This window comes from Portunus trituberculatus, chromosome 26, assembly GCF_017591435.1.
Source record: "Portunus trituberculatus isolate SZX2019 chromosome 26, ASM1759143v1, whole genome shotgun sequence".
Classification (NCBI taxonomy): Eukaryota; Metazoa; Arthropoda; class Malacostraca; order Decapoda; family Portunidae; genus Portunus; species Portunus trituberculatus.
The window spans coordinates 1,213,738-1,238,737 of NC_059280.1; the positions used below are offsets into that span (position 1 = coordinate 1,213,738).

The 25,000-nt window shown below is 37.2% G+C and overlaps 1 protein-coding gene and 1 long non-coding RNA gene across 2 annotated transcripts in view; one reads left to right on the forward strand and one right to left on the reverse strand.

The window, feature by feature from the left end:
* LOC123509240 (RNA-binding protein 25-like) overlaps nt 1-1,878 on the forward strand; it is a gene marked incomplete at its 5' end in the record, with an annotated part of 6,434 nt that extends 4,556 nt beyond the window's left edge. The window contains 2 exon segments of the mRNA XM_045263438.1: nt 1-47; nt 1,745-1,878. The exon segment at nt 1-47 is cut by the window's left edge and continues 50 nt beyond it. Coding sequence (XP_045119373.1) covers nt 1-47; nt 1,745-1,878 — 181 coding nt within the window.
* Nucleotides 1,879-2,408: 530 nt separating this feature from the next.
* On the reverse strand, nt 2,409-17,319 carry LOC123509131. Its single transcript, XR_006676138.1, has 18 exons — nt 17,257-17,319; nt 16,509-16,611; nt 16,175-16,214; nt 14,980-15,014; nt 13,049-13,079; nt 12,420-12,472; nt 10,595-10,647; nt 9,562-9,629; nt 8,003-8,314; nt 6,607-6,646; nt 5,862-5,949; nt 5,457-5,502; nt 4,844-4,974; nt 3,953-4,048; nt 3,631-3,765; nt 3,021-3,070; nt 2,649-2,704; nt 2,409-2,455 (listed from the first exon to the last, which is right to left on the reverse strand). It is a non-coding gene; the product is annotated as an uncharacterized LOC123509131 (long non-coding RNA).
* Between the last annotated feature and the right edge of the window lie 7,681 nt (nt 17,320-25,000).

Consider the following 25,000-nt stretch of genomic DNA (forward strand, 5'->3'; position numbering starts at 1 on the left):
GAGAGAGAGAGAGAGAGAGAGAGAGAGAGAGAGAGAGAGAGAGAGAGAGAGAGAGACTTACCTTTCTTTTATCCAATTATTCGCTTCTTCCGTCAAAATAATAATAATAATAATAATCTTAATTTATTTGTATTATCTCACTATTTAAATTTCCGTATCTTCTTTTATTAATTTATTTCCTTTATCTTCAAATCCTTTTCTTTTTCCTTCTATAATTCTCTATTTATTATTTATCTTATTTCCCTATTCCCTTTTTCTTTTCCTTCACAATTATCAACGTATCTTAATTCCTCCTTTACTTCTCTATTATAATACATTTATCAAGTCTATCTCTATCTCCATCTTCATCCAGTTTGTCTATCTATCCATTATTTACGTTCTTTTTTTTCCTTCAGAATCATCAATATCTTCTAATTCCTCCTTTACTCCTATTATCCCTATCATTTATCTAGTTTTTATTATCTATCTATCACGAAGTTTGTATTTACTATTTATGAAGTTTATCTATCTTCATCATCCGTTTTGTCTATCCTTATCAATATTGAAATCGACACCTATCTATTATTACTATTATTAATTTTATCTATCCATCCATCTTATCTAATATTTTGTACGTTATTATTATTTATCAAGTTTGTCTATCTCCATCCATTTTCTGTATCGATCATTTATCTATTCTTATTCTTTCGTTAATATTATTATTATTTTATCTTCATTTCCTGTTTCGTTATTTTGTACATTATCATTTATCAAGCTTATCTATTTTCTTTTATTTATTTTTTCATGTCGTTCCATTTCAACCATTATCTAATTCTATTTCTCTATTATTTATCAAGTTTATAGATATTCTCCTTTATCATCTATTCTTTTTTATTTTAATCTTGGAAAATTATTATTATGATCTATTTCCTTCTATTATCATTTATTTTCTTATTTTTTATGCAGGAACAAGAAAAGAAAACAGTATTTATTTTTTTTCAAGCCTTTCCCAATTTTTTTTTTCATTTCAATATTTTTTCCTTACTTTTCCAATTTCCCCCTTCCTTTTTTTTCAGTATTTTCCTTTTAAACCTATTTACATGTATTCTTTCCTTTAAAAGCTTCAAAAACTATCTTAAATTCCTCACGTACTATTACTACTACTACTATTACTATCTTACTTAAGGACAAGAAACACTTAAAAACACTTAATATATTTTAATAAACCACTTAAAAACTAACATTATCTTCTTCCTTAATCTATAAAAGCTATCTTTATTTGATCTCATTTCCCTATCTTTAATCGTAAATCTTATTCCTTCCATCTTGCCAACTTTCTTTAATCTTTTTCTCTATCTTTATCATTATCTTCATTATTATTCTTTATTTCAATCTTACTCTATCTTCTTCATCAGCTTATCTATCTATCTACTGTCTTTATCAAGCATTATTTCACCTTTTCTCCACAATTCTATTTTTTATCTTAATTAGCTATCTGAGAGAGAGAGAGAGAGAATTTCAACATACCTCAACATAGCAAATTAAAATATATGGTTGATTATCTTCCTCTTCTTCCTCCTCCTCCTCTTCTTCTTCCTCTTCCTTGTTACCTGAGAGAAAATTGAGAGAAAGAGAGAGAGGACATTAGCACAAGGCATTCTGGGTAACATTTTAACAAACAAGTAGGCATTTTCTCATCAAGACTAATCGATTTGGGTATAAAATCTCGTCACGGTTTGTCACGCTAGGGGCAATTGTAATCATTGAGAGAGAGAGAGAGAGAGAGAGAGAGAGAGAGAGAGAGAGAGAGAGAGAGAGAGAGAGAGAGAGAGAGAGAGAGAGAGAGAGAGAGAGAGAGAGAGAGAGAATTTCACACCACCCCCAACACAGTGCAGGTAAAAGCTTAAAATCGCCTCTATTTTTTTAAAGGAGTGTTCAGCGATGCCAAACTTCACAACACGCCAGCAACACCACGCAGATCCGAAGATGGCCGGGCTGGTGATGTTTCCGGCCAGACTGGTGACTCGTGCCCTTGGTGACCACAGACCTACCTCAAACTCTCCCTTATTTTCCTTTCCTAACCTTCACTTTCCCTTTTTTTTCCTCCCCTCTCTCACTCACTCACTGTCCTTCACTGCAAACTCTTAACCCTCAATATTCAATGCTAAAGATAATATTAATAACTCCTCTCCCTCCACCACGTCAAGATAAAGTACTGCAAGGAACCATCAAGCCAACCAGCCCAGCCTCCACCACAGGGAATGTTTGGCTTAGCATTGCGCCCCGTGTGAATATATCCATACCAACCAAAGCTAGCCGGACCCCTGTGTGTTCTCTCCCGGTGTGAAATGGGGTGCGAGAGAGAAGGAGAGACAGTAAGGAAGGCAGTGAGAGAGGAGAGGAGAGAAGAATAAAAAATCAAATATACATACCAGGAAATTAAATATAGAGCTGATAACTTCCTCTTCCTCCGTACCTGAAAGAGGGGTGAAGAGGACATTAGCACAAGGCATTCTGGGTAACATTTTAACAAACAAGTAGGCATTTTCTCATCAAGACTAATCGATTTGGGTATAAAATCTCGTCACGGTTTGTCACGCTAGGGGCAATTGTAATCATTGAGATAGAGATAGAGACAGAGAATATCAACCCCCAAAACACAAACGCACCATAACACATTAGCATGTCCGTACGTCCGAGTGTCTCAGCCTCCACCAGCCCACACCTGGAAAATAGAAAAGTGAGGCATTAGGCAATCATTTAGGCCTATGGAGGGTGAAGGTAGGCCTATAGTAGCTTCAGTAATATCATGTTCTCCAGGGTGGTTACAGAACAGGTCTGTGATATATTTTATTCATCATAGGAGGAGGAGGAGGAGGAGGAGGAGGAGGAGGAGGAGGAGGAGGAGGAGGAGGAGGAGAGGAGGAGGAGGAGGAGAGAGAACGGAGGAAGGAAGACAAAAAAGAAAAAACTAAGAAAAAAGAAAAAATAGAAAAAAATCAAACAAGAGGTAGACAGAATAAATAAATAAAATAAATTACCTTTTCCCCACAAATGTCCATCTTGTTTCCCTCTCTCTCTCTCCCCACACCTGCAAGAAAAATGTACCAATTAACACAAGCACAGGTGTGGAGTGTGTGTGTGTGTCGTGCCTTTCAGATCATAGAAAATCAACAAAATTTCTCTGATATATGCTTGTCATTTGTTCATCTTGAGTTAGGAACGTTTGTGGTTAGGAGGGTAGTTCCGTTTCTGGAGGTCTTTGTAGTTAGGAGGGTCGTTCCGTTTCTGGGGTCTTTGAAGGAGTTAGGAAGGTCATTATGAGGGTTTTCAGGTTCAGGGGTCTTTCAAGGAGTTAGGAAGGTTTGTAGTTAGGAGGGTAATATTTCTATTTCTGGAGGCCTTTGGAGTTAGGAAGGTTTGTGGTTATGAGGGATGTTCCGTTTCTGGGGTCTTTGAAGGAGTTAGGAAGGTCATTATGAGGGTTTTTCAGGGAGTTAGGAAGGTTTGTGGTTAGGAGGGTAGTATGTTTTTTTTTTTTTTAAGGGATTTTTCAACAGAAGGTGAGAAGGGAAAAACTTGTGAGGGTTTGAAGTTATGTTTAGGGCTTTGAAGAGTTGGAAGAGGAAACACAAAGGAAAACAATCTTACATTTTTTTCCTTTTCCTTCCTTTTCTTCTTGTATCTCTTTCATCCTCATCTTCCTTTCTTCACATCTTATCCTCCTCTTCCTCGCGCCTCTTCTTAATCTTCCTCTTCCCCTCCCTCCTCCTCCTCCTCCTGAACCTGCAACAGAGGAAGCAGTGTTACAATAGGTGTGTGTGTGCCTGCCATTCTCCGTCCGTTTGAGTGTCTCAGATGGCCGTTCTATTGTCATCAACAGTGTACAGGCTAGTGGTAAAAACAATCATCACATGCTTCGTTTATTTATTTTGGTTCCGATTACCTAAAACACACGCACACACAAACGTACCTTCCAAAACACTGCCAAACTTGTGTAGACGGTGATAGGGAAAGCTTGTCCCATTTTCTTTCATATCTCCGTCATACAGCTATCTTCCACTGCACCCTGAAAGATACACACACATTAACACCAACACATTAATATACTACTGTGTGTGTGTGTGTGTGTGTGTGTAATCAGACAAATGCCTCAATATTCGTCAAGGTGTGGCAGCGCGGGTAACGATGCCTCACGACTCGTCATCGATCATCATTTTAACATAGTATAAAGCTGTTCAAGTCTCATTTATGTAGTTCACCAAGCTGTTAAGTCTCATTTATGTAGTTCACCAAGCTGTCAAGTCTCATTTAGTTCACTAAGCTGTTAAGTCTCATTTATGTAGTTCACCAAGCTGTCAAGTCTCATTTAGTTCACCAAGCTGTCAAGTCTCATTTAGTTCACCAAGCTGTTAAGTCTCATTTATGTAGTTCACCAAGCTGTCAAGTCTCATTTAGTTCACCAAGCTGTTAAGTCTCATTTATGTAGTTCAAGCTGTTCAAGTGTCACCTTTAGTTTGGCACTCGACCAAGACAAGTGGTTTGAAATATTGAGTGCTGTACACTAGATACATTGAATTGTTTTTAATCGAGAGGAGAGCAAATAGAGAACAACCTTGCCTCCTCACTATTTGAAATTTATGTGTGAATATCAATAAATTTTCATCCAAACAGATATAGATAGATAGATAGATAGATAGACAGACAGACTCCTCCTCTCCCTCAAACACACAAACACAATTTTCATCCAAACAGAGACATATAGACAAACAGACTCCTTCCCTCTCAAATGCACACAATTTTCATCCAAACAGACAGACAGACTCTCTCCCTCTCTCTCAAACACACGTACACACAAACGTACCTTCCAATACACTGCCAACTTGTGGAGATAGTGATTGGGAAAGCTGATGCAGAGAGTGAGTTTCCATTTTCTTCAACACGTCAATCCTGCAACCATCTACACTGCCAACCTCCTCCATCTTCCACCGCACCCTGAAAGATACACACACATTAACACCAACACATTAATATACTACTGTGTCTGTGTGTGTGTGTGTGTGTAATCAGACAAATGCCTCTATATTCGTCAAGGTGTGGCAGCGCGGGTAACGTTGCCTCACGACTCGTCATCGATCATCATTTAAATATTTGGCGGAAAAACATCTCGCAGGAAAATGAAAATCAGTCTCTCTCTCTCTCTCTCTCTCACTCACTCAATTATTGCGTCCATCTCGAAATACAATGAAGAATATCCAGTCTTTATCCAACCATGCATTAAACAATATAGCAGAAAATAAGACACCAAAACTCATTCAAAACACACTGAACACCCCAAACACACTCCATAACACCCCAAAACACCACTCACACACCAAAAACTCCAAACACCACTAACACCCAAAATCACTCAATAACACCCTTATAACACACCAAACACCACTAACACACAATAACACACCCAAACACACACTTACCTCCTAAGAAAATGCAGACGAACTTCTTAAATCTCCCACTAGGAGTCTGAAAGAGAGAAAAACACAATAACATCAAGAATTAGTGTGTGTGTGTGTGTGTGTGTGTGTGTGTGTGTGTGTGTGTGTGTGTGTGTGTGTGTGTGTGTGATCAGCAAATGCTCCTTTATCACCCGTGGCAGCCTGTGTAAAGGTCGCCTCTGACTTAGTTGGTCATCATTTCAGTGTTCCCCAGAATGACTGTTAGGAGGGGAGGGGAGGGGAGGGGAGGAGATGGGAGAGGGGGAGGGGAGGGGAGATATATCAAAGCAAAACTGTCTTAGGAATGAAAAAATACTGAACTTAATCTAATCTTCAAAAACCAAAATAATAATAATAATAATAAAAAATACACTTTCTTAAACTTACCTATTTTGTATTGCAGTTATCCAGTCAAAATCTTGCCTCGTCTCGCACCAACACACACACACACACACACAAACACCAGCGTACCTAACTGTGGAATAAAAGAAGATATTAATTAGGGTTTTTTTGAGTGTTACAGCTTATATCAAATGATGTTGTTTTGAAGGTGTGTGTGCGTGTGTGTGTTAAATCAATGTTTTTATTCTTGCTTTCTTCTAAATTCTCTCTGTTCATCTCCCATCTGACCCCCAACCTCTCTCTCTCTCTATTTCCCTCTCACTTTTTCTCCTTCTCTCCCTCTCTCTATCTCCATCCCCTCCTCTCTACCAGTGTCCTAAACTCTCCCTCTCCCTCTCTCCCTGCAATGTAGAGGCCACTACCACACCCCAGCAGACCAGCAAGGGGTGAGTGAGGTAATGGGCTCCCTTTACTCTCCCACACACGAACTCCGAGTACCCATTAGGAGCACCCAGATGAAGAGGTGTGGTGTGTGTGTGTCTGTGTGTTAATTAGGTTACATTTGAGAGGGAAAAAGGAACCTGGAAGAACAGAATGAGGAAAAAAGAGGGAAATTCGAGAAACAGAAAAGGAGGAGGAGGAGAATTCAAGAGGAAAATAATGAGAAAGGAAATTTTGAGAGTAAAGAGGAAGAAGAGGTGAAGGAGAGAAATGGAAAAAAAAATTGAAGGAAAAAAATAATGGAAAATTGCAAAAAAAAAAAATAAATAAATAAAATAAACAAACTCACCTCTCTCTTTCTCTCTCCAATTCTCCAAACTCCAAAAAACCTGAAGGAGGGAAAAAGAAAACGGTAAATGATGGAAAACGTGCAGCAGGGTTGGGTATTTTAAGGGGTCACTCAGTCAATTCTTGATTTCAACAGGTATCGTTAGACTCTTCCAGTGATCATCAGCGTTTGGGGTCAAAGGTCATGGAAAAGTAGGAAAAAGGAAGGGGGAAAGGGGGAAAAGTAAGGAAAGTAGGGAAAAATAGGAAAAATGGAGGGAAAACTAGGGAAAAATTGGGCAGAAGAAAAAAAAAGTAAGGAAGAGAGGAAAAGGAAAGGAAAAAGGAAGGAAAATACAGGAAAAGTAGGGGAAAATAGGAAAAAAGTAAGGGGTCACAGGTCAGGGGAAAGTAGGGAAACAAAAACAGGGAAGGAAAAAAGGAAAATATAGGAAAAACAGTAAAATAGAGATGAGAGAAGGGAAGAGGAAAGAAAAGGGAAGAGAAGAGAAAGAAGGGAAATTTGTAGAAAAAAAAAATTAATTAATTAACTGACCACACTAGCACAAAATAATGATAGGTAACAATCACCACCACCACAAACCTCACCACTCACACCACATCACCACCACCACACAACCTCACCACATCACACTTCACCACCACCACAACTACAACCTCACCACATCACCATCACACAAACCTCACCACATCACCACCACCACACCTCACATCACACACTTCACCACCACCACACCACATCACCACCACACCACATCACTACCACATCTTCCCTTCTTCCTCAATTCTTTGTTTTCCTTACTATTCTTATGCTATTTTCCTTTCTTCCTCCTCCTCTTATTCTCTCTCTACCTCCCAGACACCCCCTCTCTCTCTCTCTAACTTACCACAAACACAAAATCTTCCTCCACTTCTCTCCACTTGTCTCTCCCTCCACCTGCCAATAGAGAAAGGTCAAAGGTCACACAGGGAAGGGGATAGGGATGGGGGGGGGAGGGGGTAAGGTAAGGTCAGTATCTAGGATGTCGTCACAAATTTTCAGACATCTAAGGAAGGTTGAAGGTCATCATGATAGGAGAATTGGGGAATATAGGCCTACTGGAATTTTTAGGCTCATTTTTTTTAGGCTGTAGAATTTTTTTTTAGGCTTGTTTTAGGAATATTGGGGTTTGTGTAGGCCTATTGGATATTTTGAGGATTTTTCACAAGTTTTATAACAAATTTTCAGAAATACTTTTAGGCTTTTCAGATTTTTATGGCTGTTTTATTAGGCCTATTTATTTTTTTTACCTTTTAGAAATTTTAAGCTGGTTTTCAAATTTTTAGGCATATTTAGAATTTACACCCTTGTTTTAAAATTAGAATTATCAAAAATAAATAAACAAACAAATATTTACCAATGACAAACGCGCGCACACACACCTGGGCCGTCCACACACACACACACCTGGACCATCCTGACACCCCTGCAAAGAATAGAGTACCACGTTAGGATATAAATGACAGGTGTGGTGTGTGATGTGTGGTGTGAGGTGTGATCAGTTAGGTGTGTCCACATGTGTGCCTTGAGACAGGGATAACAAGCATCATGGAAAATAAATCAATAAATAAGGATAGATAGCAAGATAGAGAGAAGAGAGCAATAATGAAGATAAAACCAATAATAATAATAATCTCACCTGTTGCTCGTTACTGCCACTCAAGCACACCTGTTGATAAAAAGACAAGGACAAATTTAGTAATATATATTAAATGCAAACAAAGCAAAAATATGATTAAACACTAATGTTAAAAATAATAATGGAGGGAGGGGACAGGTGAAGAGAAAACGGGTGTAGGGAGGCGAGATTATTCCACACACCTATTTCTCTTCACCTTCCCCTCAAACTTGTCTGAATGTCTTAATAGAATAATAATAGATGAAAATTATGACTATTTAAAGCAAGGGTTGTCAGTACTTGGATAGTCAATTTAATACAGTAACATCCTTTCCCAGTATCATTAAACACTAAATCCATCTCCATCGCTGCATTCACCCCTTCAGTAGCAGGACGTGTTTCCCTATTCCTTGTGGTGACTATTTGGTGATTTTGTACAGCTTCACAAACTCATGTGGGGGATTAAAATAGTGAAGACTGGCCATTTAATCATGTGCCCTCCATACACCCTTCCTAATGTCAATAAAATGGTCTAATGGTACACAAATCTCAAGGTAAAAATGTGTCCCAGTACTGAAGGGGTTAAAATAGTGAAGACTGTGGCCATTAATCTTGTGCCCTCCATACACCCTTCCTAATGTCAATAAAATGGTCTAATGGTACACATATATCAAGGTAAAAATGTGTCCCAGTACTGAAGGGGTTAAAATAGTGAAGACTGGCCATTAATCTTCTGCCCTCCATACACCCTTCCTAATGTCAATAAAATGGTCTAATGGTACACAAATCTCAAGGTAAAAACGTGTCCCAGTACTGAAGGTGTTAAGATGTCATGTCATATTATTGTGCTTTGAGGAAGGTTAGGATAGGATAGAAGGAGGTGGGAGAGGGGGTGAGGTAAATGGTCTTGTCACTCAGGGGAGGGTGGGAGGTTACACACTACAAAAAGGTACATAATCCTTCCTTTAAAGATTACAACTCTAAGGTGTGCGTGTGTGTTGGGGCCATCAGACAGCCTTAGGGCGGGTGAACACAGCCCGGGACACCCACCACAGCGGGTTCAGCCATTTCTGGCACTGTGGTGTTGTGGCGCCCAGTTCGTCTGGGGTTTGTCATCCTGCAGCCCAGGGTGGGGGGTTGGGGTGGGGAGAGGTGAGAGAAAAGATGGAGAAGCAAAAGAAAAATAAATTGGAAAAAGAAAAAAAAAGCAAGGAAAGGAAAACAAAGAAAAACCAAAATAAAACAAATAAATCAAATTAAATACAAACTTGAATAAATAAATGCAAAATAAAACTTACCTCAAATGAACAGAAAAAGACGCTCGTACAGACAAACAGACGGACGGATAGACAGACGGACCCAGTACCTGAGAGAGAGAAATACATCAATAAACAAATCAACATAAAAAACAAACAGATTAACAGACAAATGTGTTCAGAAACGAGGAATTTAAGTTCTGTCAACAGCGACAATTCAGAAACGCGTCTCATCACCAGGAAAACACACACACTAAGAGGAAAACACAAAAATAAGGAGGAAAATATTAGCTGGTACAGGAAATTATTGGAAGTTTAAGAGGAAAATATTGGTTGTTTAATTTAAGAGGAAAATATTGTAAGTTTAAGAGGAAATTATTGGCTGTTTAAGAAAATTATTGGCTGTTTAAGAGGAAAATATTTGAAGTTTAAGAAAATATTGGAAGTTTAAGAGGAAAATATTGGAAGTTTAAGAGGAAAGTATTGGAAGTTAAAAGGAAAATATTGGAAGTTTAAGAGGAAAATATTGGTTGTTTAATTTAAGAGGAAAATATTGGTTGTTTAATTTAAGAGGAAAATATTGGAAGTTTAAAATGAAAATATTGGAAGTTTAAGAGGAAAGTATTGGAAGTTAAAAGGAAAGTATTGGAAGTTTAAGAGGAAAATATTGGAAGTTTAAGGAAAATTATTGGAAGTTTAAGGAAAATATTGGAAGTTTAAAAGGAAAATTATTGGAAGTTTAAGGAAAATATTGGAAGTTTGAGGAAAATATTGGAAGTTTAAGAGGAAAATATTGGAAGTTAAAAGGAAAATATTGGAAGTTTAAGAGGAAAATATTGGAAGTTTAAGAGGAAAATAAGGACAAGGAAAATATTGGCTGTTAGTAAAATAGACAGGAAAAGGAAAAGAGGAAAACATTGCAAATAAGTTCGACAGGAAAATGGAAATAAAGAAAGATTAAGAGGAAAACAGGAAAAAGAAAAGAAAAATGAAAAACTAGCAAAAAAAAAAAAAAAAAAAAAAAAAAAAAAAAAGAAAGAAAAAGCAAAAAATAATCTTATATAAACAAAATTACCTCAATAGAACAGGTCACCAGAACCACAATCTTGACCTCTGCCTTGGCCTGACCTGTGGGGGGGAGGAGAGAGGGGGTTATAGATGGAGGGGTAGAAATGTGTGAAAATAGAGCTATCTTTAATTTTCTTCAGTATCCTTTTGACTTCCTCTCAGTGATAAAATCGAGTATGGAATTGGTCATCATTGTAGAGAGAGAGAGAGAGAGAGAGAGAGAGAGAGAGAGAGAGAGAGAGAGAGAGAGAGAGAATTGTCCGTCTCTTCCTCTCTCGCTCAGTCGTTTCTCTCTCTCTCTCTCTCTCTCAAAACTATTAACTTATTCTTGTTCTCTCTCTTTCTCTCAAAACTATTAACTCTTTCTTCTCTCTCAAAACTATCAATTCACTCGTTCTCTCTCTCTCGCTCAATCATTCTCTCAAAAATATTAACTCGCTCATTCTCTCAAAATAACTTCCCTCCCTCTCTCTCTCTCTCTCTCTCAAAACTAAGTATCTAATTTACTCATTCTCTCAAAATATATTAGCTTTGTTTAAGAGGAAAATATTGGAAGTTAAAAGGAAAATATTGGAAGTTTGAGGAAAATAAGATATTATTGGAAGTTTAAGGAAATTATTGGAAGTTTAACCCCTAAAGGGCCGGCCTGGGTGGTCATCTACAACATCCACAGGACCGGCACCTCAGCACCAAACACCGAAAATAGCCTATATTCACACACTTGATTCTGCTGAACTACAATGCAATAACAAATTACTTTGTCGTCATAGTCATCATCAACTCTTCTTCTTTTTAATTATTGCATGAAAACGTTTCTATGTGCTGTGGTTTTGGAGAAATATTGAGTTGAAGAGGAGAGACTTTTGGAGTTAGCGAGGCTCTTGCCCGCTCTGCGTTCGTTTCGCTTGTGTGGCCTTGACTAGTGCGTAATGAAAACGGATGCCCCCATGCTCTAATTCTTATATATAGTCAATACTCTAAGCTTTCTCTATGTAATCATCAACAGCGACTGTCCTCACAGTAGATGTAAAAGGACGTGCAGGTTCTTCTGAAGCTGCTTCAGGTGTTGATTGAGCAAAATCAGAATCATTTGTACTTGTATCTGTATCTTCACTACCTTCATTCTCTATGCTCACGTCACTTAGTTCAAGTTCCTCGGGATCACTTGATAAGTACGAGGAGACAGTTCTATTGAGTTCCCGTAGTATTCTGCTGTCGCTAAGAAGTGAAGCACGTGGTCGAGCTTGGGCGGGAATATGTCTAGGCGTTGAGGTGCTGGGCTCGGCAGGGTCTGGCATGAAATCGGACGCGTCAGAATCCGTGTCAGTACGCCTGTCCATCGTGAGAGCGGGCAAGATTCTGAAGCAGTAGCCTAAACATATCTCTGGCAGTGTTGGCAATGAATGGTCATCGAAAATTATCGAAAAGTAAGTAAATTTAGCGCGAAAAAAGCAAAGCGGCTATAACCGCCCCCGGCCCTTCCGTGGAAAAGCGGCTATAGCCGCCTCCGGCCCTTTAGGGGTTAAGGAAATTATTGGAAGTTTAAGAAATTATTGGAAGTTTAAGAAATTATTGGAAGTTTAAGAAATATATTGGAAGCTTAAGATATTATTGGAAGTTTAAGAGGAAATTATTGGAAGTTTGTAGGAAAAGAGGAAAATATTGGCTGTTTGTAAAATAGACAGGAAAAAGAGGAAAACATTGCATTTGAGGAAAATAAGTTCGACAGGAAAACAGAAATAAAGAAAGATTAAGAGGAAAACAGGAAAAAGAAAAGCAAAATGAAAAAATAAAATAAAATAATAATAATAATCTTATATAAACAAAATTACCTCAATAGAACAGGTCACCAGAACCACAATCTTGACCTCTGCCTTGGCCTGACCTGTGGGGGAGAAGAGAGAGGGGGGTTGTTAGATGGATGGGGGTAGAAATGTGTGAAAATAGAGCTATCTTTAATTTTCTTCAGTATCCTTTTGACTTCCTCTCAGTGATAAAATCGAGTATGGAATTGGTCATCATTGTAGAGAGAGAGAGAGAGAGAGAGAGAGAGAGAGAGAGAGAGAGAGAGAGAGAGAGAGAGAGAGATTGTCCCTTTCTTTTCCTCTCGCTCAGTCGTTCTCTCAAAATTAATAACTTGTTCTTATTCTCTCTCTCTCTCTCTCTCTCTCTCAAAACTATCAACTCACTCGTTCTCTCTCTCTCTCTCTCTCGCTCAATCATTCTCTCAAAAATATTAACTCGCTCATTCTCTCAAAATAACTAACTCCCTCCCTCCCTCTCTCGCTCTATCACTCAAAACTAACTCTCTAATTTACTCATTCTCTCAAAATATATTAGCTTTGTTCTTTCTCTCACAATTCTCTAAAATTATTCACTCACTCATTCAAAATTCTCTCTCTCTCTCTCTCTCTCTCTCTCTCTCAATTTACACACACTCTTTAATATACAATCTTTTTACCTCTTCCTGATGCAAATGTCTTCTCTTCCTCCTCCTCTTCCTCTTCCTCTTTCAAACCTCTCTTGCTGCTCCTCCTCCTCCTCCTCTTGATCTTCCCCTTCTTCCTCCTCCATGCCTGTCAAAACCACCACCACCACCCATTAGATAAGGGGTCAAAACAGTGCTAATCAACAATTCTTCACCATTATTTCAGTCCTGTTGAGCTTGACATTAATTTTTCTATCAGATCTCAAGATAAAACATTTGTTATCATCACTAAATAGAGGAATAGATAGATGGATAAAGATAGGGAGTAGAGAGAACTGGATAAAGATGGGGAATAGGAGATAATTTGATAGGAACCAGAAAGAGGAATAGAGATGGATAGATAAAGATGGGAATAAGAGAGAATCTGATGATGAGATACTGATAGTTATATAAGTATTATCACCAAACAGAGGAATGGAGAAAAGTGGATAAAGATGGGAATGAGATATGATAAAGATGGGCATAGGCAAAATTTGATAAAGATGGGAAATAGAGAACTTGATAAAGATGGGAAATAGAGACAATTTGACAGTAATAATGGATAGATAAAGATAATTTGATAAAGATGGGAAATGAGACAATTTGATAATGGAAATATATCAATGGGAAGAGATAAATTGATAAAGATAGGGGGAATAAGAGAGCATGATAGGAAAAATGGATAGATTGATAAAGATGGAGAATAGAAATAACTTGATAAGACTCGTAAGGATAGAAAAACAATGAATAAATTGATAAGAAAACAAATAAATAAATAAATGAACTTACATCATCCTCTTAAGTCTTATTCTTCCTCCTCCATTCATCTTTTTCTTCCTCCTTTGTCCTCATCTTCCTCTTCCTCCTCCTCCTCCTCCTCATCTTCCTCCTGTGCAAAATTAATTCCTTCATTAATAATAAGCATTTTTCAAGATATTTATAAGCATTTTTCAAGATATTTATTAATCAACTTATTTAATTCAGAGTACGAATACATCCACATTTATGCCTTCAGAAGAGGTGTCAGTTATCATCCTGTAGTAGTAGTAGTAGTAGTAGTAGTAGTAGTAGTAGTAAGTAGTAGTAGTAGTAGAAAATAATAAATAAATAAATGAACTTACATCATCTTCCTCCTCCATTCATCTTTTTCTTCCTCCTTTGTCCTCATCTTCCTCCTGTGCAAAATCAATTCCTTCATTAATAAGAAGTATTTTCCAACATATTTATTAATTAACTTATTTATTTCAGAGTACGAATACATCCACATTTATGCTTTCAGAAGAGGTGTCAGTTATCATCCTGTAGTAGTAGTATAGTCTGACCAGCCTTAATTTACGGCCATGGGGGAGCGAGCGTCTCTGTACAGTGTTGCAACGTTTTCACTACTGCTGTTAATCTCTCTCTTACTAAAGAATCAAAGGTAAGCAGTCATTTATAATTGTAATATATATATATATATATATATATATATATATATATATATATATATATATATATATATATATATGAGTGGCACGAGGTGAGTCACGTCGCCAGCACAAGGTCCAGGCTGGGTTCATCAGTATTGCCGCCACTCAAGACTTTTTTTTTTTTACTTTGTATAATAGATTATTTCTTTTTTCCATGCTCATTATCTTATATTTGTAACGCTGATATCATTACACACCCTAACCATACGCTAAGTACCATTATAAGTTACTACAGTTGATATCAGCAACACTGTTCAATATGTATGCCATGTTTGTATGGTACTATATAGTTTTTTATGCATATGATAGGTACTGTTGATTCAGCCATCTACATACACAAGTCGATATTTTATACATCTGAACTGATGGTATTTGTGATGCCTTGTACACCAATAACTTCCATTTCACACTATAGTAGTAGTAATAGATGATGTGAAAACTAACTGACAAACTCACCTCTCAATAAATCACCAAAATCCCGGGAAGCAAATCTGAAACAAGAACAAAACTAATCAATACACCAAAATACACACACGTCACAAAATCAACACCAAATTTTCTCAGTGAACTTAAAGAAATCATTGTCACTCATAAGGTGTCCTAAGTCGTGCTTCATCATCTTAACTCATCACTATCTTTATCTTCATTATCTTTTTTTTTAATCTTACTTATTCCTTCCTTATCTTTAATTTCATCACTATCTTTCTTATTTTATCTTATTTTATGTGGGGGATTAAAATAGTGAGGACTGTGGCCATTAATCTTTTGCCCTCCAATAAAATGGTCTTATTATAGCCAAACTGTCTTAAAATGCCCTCAAACATGCTAAACTGTCTTAAAATGTCCTCAAAATGCTAAACTGTCTTAAAATGCCCTCAAAATGCTAAACTGTCTTAAATGCTGTCTTAAAATGTCCTCAAAAAATGCCCTCATGCTAAACTGTCTTAAAATGCCCTCAATAACATGCTAAACTGTCTTAAAATGCCCTCAAAATATGCTAAACTGTCTTAAAATGTCCTCAAAACATGCTAAACTGTCTTAAAATGCCCTCAAAACATGCTAAACTGTCTTAAATGTCCTCAAAACATGCTAAACTGTCTTAATATGCCCTAAAAACATGTCAAACTCTTAAAATGTCTTAAAAATACTGCTAAACTGTCTTAATATGCCCTCAAAACATGCTAAACTGTCTTAATACTCTGTCAAAAATGTCTTAAAAATATACTAAGCTGTCTTAAAAATATGCTAAACTGTCTTAAAATGCCTTGAAAACATGCCAACTGTCTTAAAAAATATGCTAAACTGTCCTGACAATTTCATCTTGTATTACTAAAAAAAAAAAAAGTTCCACTACACCCTTGAAAACCAATAACTTCCACTACACCCTTGAAAAACACCAATAACTTCCACTACACCCTTGAAAAACACCAATAACTTCCACTACACCCTTGAAAACACCAATAACTTCCACTACACCCTTGAAAACACCAATAACTTCCACTACACCCTTGAAAACACCAATAACTTCCACTACACCCTTGAAAAACACCAATAACTTCCACTACACCCTTGAAAAACACCAATAACTTCCACTACACCCTTGAAAAACACCAATAACTTCCACTACACCCTTAAAAACCCAATAACTTACTTTAGAGACCTCAGATGGAACAGAACAACAGCCAAACCAACTGAAAAAAATGAGATAGAGATTTATTAAAGATTTATAAAGACGCAGACACAGACACACGTACACACAGACAGTCAGACGTCTCAAACCATCACACAGCACTAAGCCATCTGTTGGAAACCGCGAATTGAGGTAAATCAACTTTTTCATCATTAAAAATAATAATAATTAGACCAAAAATAATGAACAAATAGATTAATTCAAATTGATAACTATAAATGGAAAATAAAAAAAATAGATTAAGAAAATGAAAAAAAAAAAAAAAAAAAACAGGAAAATATCAATAAATACTCACCATTGCAAACTTCCTCGTGGCTCTACGGATTAAAGCTAGCTCTAATCTTGCCCACTTTCTCTAATCCTCATGGCGAGATCTTTTCATTCTCTCAGCCTCCTTCCTGTAGAGAGAGAGAGAGAGAGAGAGAGAGAGAGAGAGAGAGAGAGAGAGAGAGAGAGAGAGAGAGAGAGAGAAATTATTAGTCCAGAGCCACATCCACAGCCACAGACACATGTACACACAGACAGTCAGACGTCTCAAACCATCACACAGCACTAAACCATCTGTTGGAAACCGCGAATTGAGGTAATTTTAAGTTTTCATCACAAAAATTGATGATGATGATGATGATGATGATGATGGTGATGAAAATGGTGGTGGTGGTGACAAAAATGAAAAAATTGAAAAGGAGTAAATGATTCACCTAAATGGTGATAGATTGGAAGATTTCTTCACATGACAAAAAAAACAAACATCTTTAAAAAAATTGAAAAGGAGTAAATGAAAAACAAACATTTCCCTTCACCTACAAACATTTTCCTTCACCTACAAACATTTCCCTTCACCTACAAACAAACATTTCCCTTCACCTACAAACAAACATTTCCCTTCACCTACAAACAAACATTTCCCTTCACCTACAAACATTTCCCTTCATGCTGAAATATTTATACACGCCCTTAAAAAAACCCCAAAAAGAAACTAAATAGGAAAATCGAACAATAAATATATATAAATGAAACTTGCAAATATATTAAGTCCTCACCTGCTCTTTCTCCTCCATTGTGCCTGTCCGTCTGTCCGAGTGTATGTGTGCACCACTGCCACCACTACACACCTGTCCGCCACACACCTGCATACTTCTGTGGAGAGAGAGAAAGAGAGGGAGAGTGAGATGAGCACCATTGGACAAAGAGAGAAAGAGAAAGACCCAAAATTCACACAGGGGTTAAAGAAAGGGGGGGAGGGGGCGATTGTCCGAGCCTCCCCCCGATGGCCCCCAGAGGTAGAGGGGATCCACCATGCAGGGGGGGTGCCAGGCTTTGCTCTGCGATGAACCGTAGCACGACATGGACCACTGGGACCATGCGTGACTCTGGCATCGGGGAGGGGGGGAAGGGGGGAGACAAGTGAGGGACGGAAGAGGGAAGAGGAAGAAAACGAGGATGAAAGAAGGAAAGAGATGTAATAGGGAGAAATAGAGATAGGCATGATAAAAATGGAGGAGGAGGAGGAGGAGGAGGAGGAGGAGGAGGAGGAGGAGGAGGAGGAGGAGGAATTACAAAATGAAGGAACGGAGAAAAAAAAAAAGAAAACGGAGACAAAAGAAAATAGGAGGAAAAGCAAACAAACAAATGAATAAATAAAACACCCAAACCACCCCTACACCCCAAACACACCCTGATACACCCCCAACCTTGGCATCACCCTAAACACCCCCAAACCCATCCTGATACACCCCCACCTTGGCATCACCCTGAACACCCCAACCCACCCCCACCCTGAAGACCACCCCAAGTCCCTAAAATACACGTGGTCACCCCTCCAGCATGGTGTCCAAATTTAGTGGTTCACTGTGGTGGTGTTGCGTGTGCACAAGCGCTGGACACCCTGTAACTGGTATCTAGGGCGCTTCAACACCCTAAACCCTTAATTTGACCCTTAAAACTCTTCAAAACCCCATACACACTTAATTTGACCCTAAAACACCCTTAAAACACCCATCAGCACCCCAAACACCCTTAATTTGACCCTTAAACCACTCTCAAGCACCCCACACCCTTATTTTGACCCCTAAAATACCAGAACCCCCTTAATCTGATCCTTAAAACACCCTTCAGCACCCCAAACACTTAATTTGACCCTTAAAACACCATTCAAGTACCAAAACACCCTTAATTTGACCCATAAGACACTTCAAAACCCAAAACACACTTAATTTGACCCTTAAAACACCCTTAAAGTACCAACACCCTTAAATTGATGCCTAAAACCACACACACACACGGCCATATGGCAGTCTAAATATCTTAATTCCTCTATCCATTATCCACACCATTTATTCTCTCTCTCTCTCTCCCTCCCTCCCCATTATCCATTCTTCTTTCTTATTTAATTTCCATTTCTTCCATTCGTCATCCATTTTCTGTTTTATTTCCATCATTTATTCCCCTCTCTCTCTCTCTCTCTCCGTTCTTAATTGCCTATAATCATACCAGAACTACCATTAACAAGCCACTCCCTTAAAATCACCCTTAAAACACCACACAACCCTTAAGTCAACACGCCAAACCCTTAAAATCACCCTCAAAACACCACACAACCCTTAAGTCAACACGCCACTCCCTTAAAACCACACAACCCTAAAGTCAACACGCCAAACCCTTAAAATCACACCCAGCACCCTTAAACTACACCCAGACATGTACACCCTTAAAAATACCCTGTACACCCTAAAAACACCCTTAAAGACACAATGTACACCCTAATCACCTTTAAAATAACCCAATGTTCGTCCCTTAAATTTTCAGGGCCACGTGTTCACCATAAATGACCTTAAATATTAGAATTCCTTAAAAACTGTCCCTTAAAATCGCCTTCAAGATAAATACTTAAAATTAATTCGAATTTAAAAGTCCATGTGGGTCCCTAAAATGCCCTCAATGTCCCTAAAATAAGAATATTCGCTAAAATGCCTTAAAATGTTCATAAAATGTCCTTAAAATTTTAATACAAAATATTCCCTTAAAATTTTCACTTCCTAATATTTTAAGGCTCACGTGTTCCCTAAAATGCCTTAAATGTCCCTAAAATCAGAATATTCGCTAAAATGCCTTTAAAGTTCCTAAAATACCCTTAAAATTTTAATACTTCAAAATATTCCCCTAAAATTCTAAGGGTCGCGGTCCCTAAAATTCCTTAAATGTCCCTCAAATCAGAATATTCATTAAAACGCCTTAAAAAGTTCCTAAAATGCCCTTAAAATGTAAATAGTTCTAAATATTCCCTTAAAAACTCACTCACAAAAATTTTAAGGGTCACGTGGATCCCTAAAAATGCCTTAAGTCCCTAAATATTCCTTAAAACTCCTAAAACTGCCCTTAAAACGTAAATTCAAAATATTCCCTTAAAAATTCACTCTCCGAAATTTTAAGGTCCACGTGGGTCCCTAAAATTCCTTAAATACCTAAATTACTCTAAAATGGCTCAAACTTCCCCTAAATGTCCCTAATTACCACAGGGATGCTTTAAGGGAGTAAAAGTGACTTGGCCTTGTTACTTACCGAGACATAAGCGGTTCAAATATGGAGGATGGGGAGCGAAGAGCAGCACGCCTTCTCTCCTTCACGTCTGCCGGGGGACTGAGGCCGACAAGATGGCTTCCCCTGGCTTTTTATCCACTCCTTCTTGTCTTCTTTTGTACATTTTTCTCATATTTTCTGTTTTCTTTCTCGGTTTTGTATGTTAAAAATATGTAGTTTATTGTTATAATGTTTATTTTTATTTTGTTAAGGCGTTTTCTATATTAATTTGAATATTCTTAGTGATCCACCCTTTCGTGGCGGACGCTGTTACCGGTTTTCTCTACTAATACCACATATTTTCTTATTTTGGGTTTTATTCTTATTATTACGCTTCAAAAATGTCTAGTTTAATTTTTTGTATATTTTTCATGGTGTTTTGTAGCTATACTTATGCATATACTTGGTTTTATGATATTAATCCACCCAACCATCATAATGGCTGATATATTGTTATTGGAGCTTCTATCTTTAGCTATTCACGTATAAATATTCTGTATTTATAATTTTACTAGTCTTTTATATATTTAAGGTTTTATTATTGAATTATTTATCTATTTACTAATGATCCACTCTTTTTGCTGTCACCCGCCGCTACTAAATTCTCTTCATTTCAAGCTATTTATATCTTTTATAGCGCTATGTATAAATATTTCTTTCTTTATTAATGTATAAATGTCTTTTTTGTTACTTATGTGTGTTTTAATGCCATTTTGTGGTGGCCTTTTTGAAATATTGGGTTACTTATGAATGATCCACAATTTGCTGTTGTCCTCTGCCGCCATAATTCCAACTAGCGGGAATTTTCAAACATTCTCTGATCCTCACCCTAATATTGCTATTCCTTCATTACTTCTATCAAAGCTATTAATCACCTATATTCAGAAACGCCTTTCCTTCTCACTATGACAATTTTCAAACGCCACAGAGACAATTATCCGAGTTTTCAAGACAGTTTCTCCTTTTCATTAACTAGAAATCTTGTCAATCCACCAGTAAAAACATAAAATACCCTTAAAACCACGAGTATCTTTAATGGCAGCCCTTAGAAAGTAGGGATGGTGAAAGAGCAAAGCGTTTTAGAATACTGGCCATTATATCCCTCCCTGTTATCTTGGCTCTAACTTGTGGAGGTTTTGATTTATGGAGCTGTTAGCCCACCCACATCTCCGCCATTACAGTTACGCCAATTTATACCCAAACTACTGGATGAATGAATATACAGTCACCTCCTACACCCCTCTGATCCCATGACGCCCCCCCAACCCCCAACCATCACCACCACAACGCCACAACAAGCAGTCAGTCACCATAACAAGTTCTCGGCGCCTCCTCACCACACACCCTTATATTAAAAGCACCATTATTATTTTTATTATTATTTTTGTCATAGCACGCACATCACACACCACCACCACCATCACACACCACACCACCACCTAACACCACACACCACGCCACATCACACCCGCGCCTGCAGCCTCGCCACCAATCACCACCCCGCTCTAGGCCCGCTCCCGCTCCGCCCCGCACCCGCCCAGATCAGCCCCGCCCCGCCGCCTGCCCGCTGCTACTAATACTATTCTTTAAACGTATTTTCTGGTGTTTTGCATGTGTTTCGAGGTGTTTTCGGGACTCTGGGTGGTGGAGGAAGAGGTGGAAGGGAGAGGTGGAGTGAGAGAGTGAAGGTGGGCAAGGTGGAGTCATGCACGTGCTAAAGACATCATCTCTGCCTAAGGGTAAGATTGTTTTTCTTTTCTTAATGGAGTTGGCGTTGTTTTGGTATCTGATTTGTTGTTAGGGAAGTAAAGCACTATTTACTGGTGGAATAGAGCCTAGAAAACAAAACAAAACGATAAACAATAAGTAAATCAGGTTTCAAGCCACTATAGAATCGAGTCCAGCTGTGTTTTGGTTTAGCGGAAAAGTAATATTAGTCATTCATTGGTACATAACTTTTTTTTCAATTAGCAGGCCTAGGATTGTTTTGCTGCTTGATATAACACCTGAAATATATGAAAAACAAGACCATAGTATTAATATTCCTTAAAATTTAGTCTAACTATTCGTATTTTCATATTCAAAAATTTTTAGGGTAACAAAATAGAAAAGAAAAATCTTTATACGACAAGAAATCCGCGTTTTCTTTACATGGCTCGAAAGTAAAATTTTTTCGTATTCAGAAAATGTAATATGACATAGTGAGGCTGTGCTTTCCATCTCGACATTATGAAGTGTTTGTGAGCCGTTAATTTGACACAAACACCTTTCGTTGGGCCGCTTCATGTAAACAAACCACCCGGTAAGAATATTATATTTTGATTATTACTTAAACTATTTATCGCGTCTAAAAGTGTAGTGTATTCCAGTCTGGGAGCCTTTTGTCTTGTGGCGATTTTTAAAATGAAATACGTACGTAAATATTGGGCCACATAGGCACCTCAGCCGTGCCCTCCACCCAGGTCAGTCCCCCAATGTCTGCCTCCACTCCCCCTGTGTTTCCAGACCCAGAGAGAGAAGCAAAGCCAGAATCAACCACTAAACCATACAAATAGCCATTACTGTGTTGAATAAGGCGATGGTTGTGTATACCCCCGTTCAGACCACCCGGCGCCCACCATGACCCGGACCCACACCCCGCCCCACCGATCCCCGTCCCTCCCCGTTTCAATTCAACATTTCCTTCAATTCTCAGTGTTTCCTGCTGCTCCCCGCCTGATATGCATGATCAAAGTGTAGTGGTAAGGAAGAAAATGAAGAATGGAAGTGTGTGAGGGAGTCTACTGGTGGTGGTGGTGGTAGTAGTAGTAGTAGTAGTAGTAGAAGGAGCAGCAGAAGTGTTGTTATTATTATTATTATCAGTGTCTATGTGTGTGTGTGTGTGTGTGTGTGTGAGGGAAGAAAAGAAAATCGTGAGAAAATACAGAAAAATTAAGGAAAAATGAACTTAAAGATAAAAATATGAGAAGGAAAGTTGTCATATGTTGCCGAAAGGTGAAACTTGACCAAACTTAACCTAACTTGAGGAAAAAAAAAAGAAAATCGTAGGGAAATGTAGAAAATTGAAGGAAAATGAACTTAGAGGTAAAAATATGAGAAAGAAAGTTGAGTTATTATATTGTCAAAAGATGAAACTTGACCAAACTTAACCTAACTTGAGGAAAAAAAAAAGAAAATCGTGAAAAAATACTTTGTTAACTTAAAACTTGAGAAAAAAAGAAAATGAAGAGAATTATACTTTGTTTTTAAAATGAGACTTGACCTAACCTAACTTAGAAGAGGAAGAGGAAGAGGAAGAGGAAGAGGAAGAGGAAGAGGAAGAGACATAATAATAAAAATCTTCCAAATAAAGAGGAAAAGAAAAGAGATAATGGTTTTTCCTTCCTTCTTTTCCATATAAAAAAAAATTAAAGAAAAAAGACAGATTTTTTTTCTTTCCAGATGAAAAAAAAGGAGGAAAATGAAAAAGATTATTATTGTTTTTTTCTTTTTGAAATAGAATAAAAGAAATGATGTATTTTTCCTTTTCTTCTTTTCCTAATAAAAAAAGAGGAAAATAAAAAGATAATTGTTTTTCCTTTTCTTTCCAAATTTAAAAAGGAAAAGAAAGACTATTATTTTTTCTCTTCAAAATAGAGGAAAATTAATGTTTTTTTTTCCGAATAATAATAAGAAAAGAAAACATGACTTTTTTCCTTTTCTTTCTTTTCCAAATAAAAAAAGAGGAAAATTAAAAAAGAATAACTTTTTCATTTCTTTCCAACTGAAAAAAAAGGAAAAAGATAATATTTTTCTTTCCTTCCTTTCCAAACAAGAAAAGGAAATGAAAAAAGATAATATTTTCCTCTTTCCTTCCTTTCCCAAATAAGAAAAGGAAAAAGGAAAAAAATATAACCCCCTTTTCAAACTTCTTTCCCTTTCAAAAAAAAAAAAAAAAAAAAAGAAAACCACAATTATTTTTTCCTTTCCTAAATACGAGAAAGAGGAAAATGAAAACGCAAACAGATTTTTTTCCTCTTTTATTAATTTCTCTTGACTAAGCTGTCCAGTGTGTACCTCGCGTCCATGGAGGGGGGAAAACTTACATGTGTATGTATGTCTGACGGGGGGAGCCATGTGGGTTGTGTACGTATCGCGGAGGACATATGAAGCCACAGAAGGTGAAGCCAGAGGACGGCCATCTTGGAGCGGCCATCTTGCTACTCCACCCCTGTGTTGCCAATGAGCGTTTAGCTGTATCCCCCCGTCAATGGATTAGTGAGTGGGTCAGAGAGGCCAGTGTGTGCGTGGGCTCAAACGCACACTCACACATACATGCATACATACATACATACACACACAAGCCTCGTTTCCCCATATCTATTAATATACGGCATAATAATAATAATAATAATAATAATAATAATAATAATGATAATAATAATAAACGATGCGTAAGTAATTAAAGCAGTTTCATTTCTCTAACAATGAGTAATAATAATAATAATAATCATAATATTTTTTTTTTTTCAAAGCTAAGCAAATTTCTCCTTTTAAAATCTAGACAAACTTTTTTTCCCCATTTTCTTTTTTCTTTTTTAAAACACACGTCATTCTTTCCCTCTATCATTATCATTTTCAAATTTCAATGGACAAAAACTAAGTCAAACTCTTGCTATATTATTTTTTTTTTTCCATGAGCGATCGTTCCATCAATATTTCACTCACTTTTCTTCCTTTCCTTCTTTTTTTTTCGTTACTCCATTCAAAACTCAACAATTCGTGTATAGTTTTTCTTTTTCTTTTTTTCAATGCATAATCAAACGCTCTTCTATTTCCCATCCTTCCGTTCCTTCAATCAAACTCTATTTTATTGTTTTAAGTTGGTAATTCTTTCCTTCTTCCTTCGATATCTTACAAAACTATCCGTCCCTTTCACCATTATCATTATTTTCTATTGTTTTTTTTTTTATCTTTTAATATTTTCAAATTTTTTATGTTTTTCTTCAGTTATCCATTAAACACATCATTTTCTTTGCCTATGATTGTTATTATTTTCTATGTTCTTTTTTATTCTTTCTTCTTTTGATGTCTAAAAACAACTCTTTATTCTTTTTATTTTCTTTATATTCTCTAACTATTTTCACATTCATTTTAGTTCACCATTGAAAACATCATTTTTATTCATTACTATAAATTTTTCAAAGTGTGTAAAGTTTCTTCCTTCTT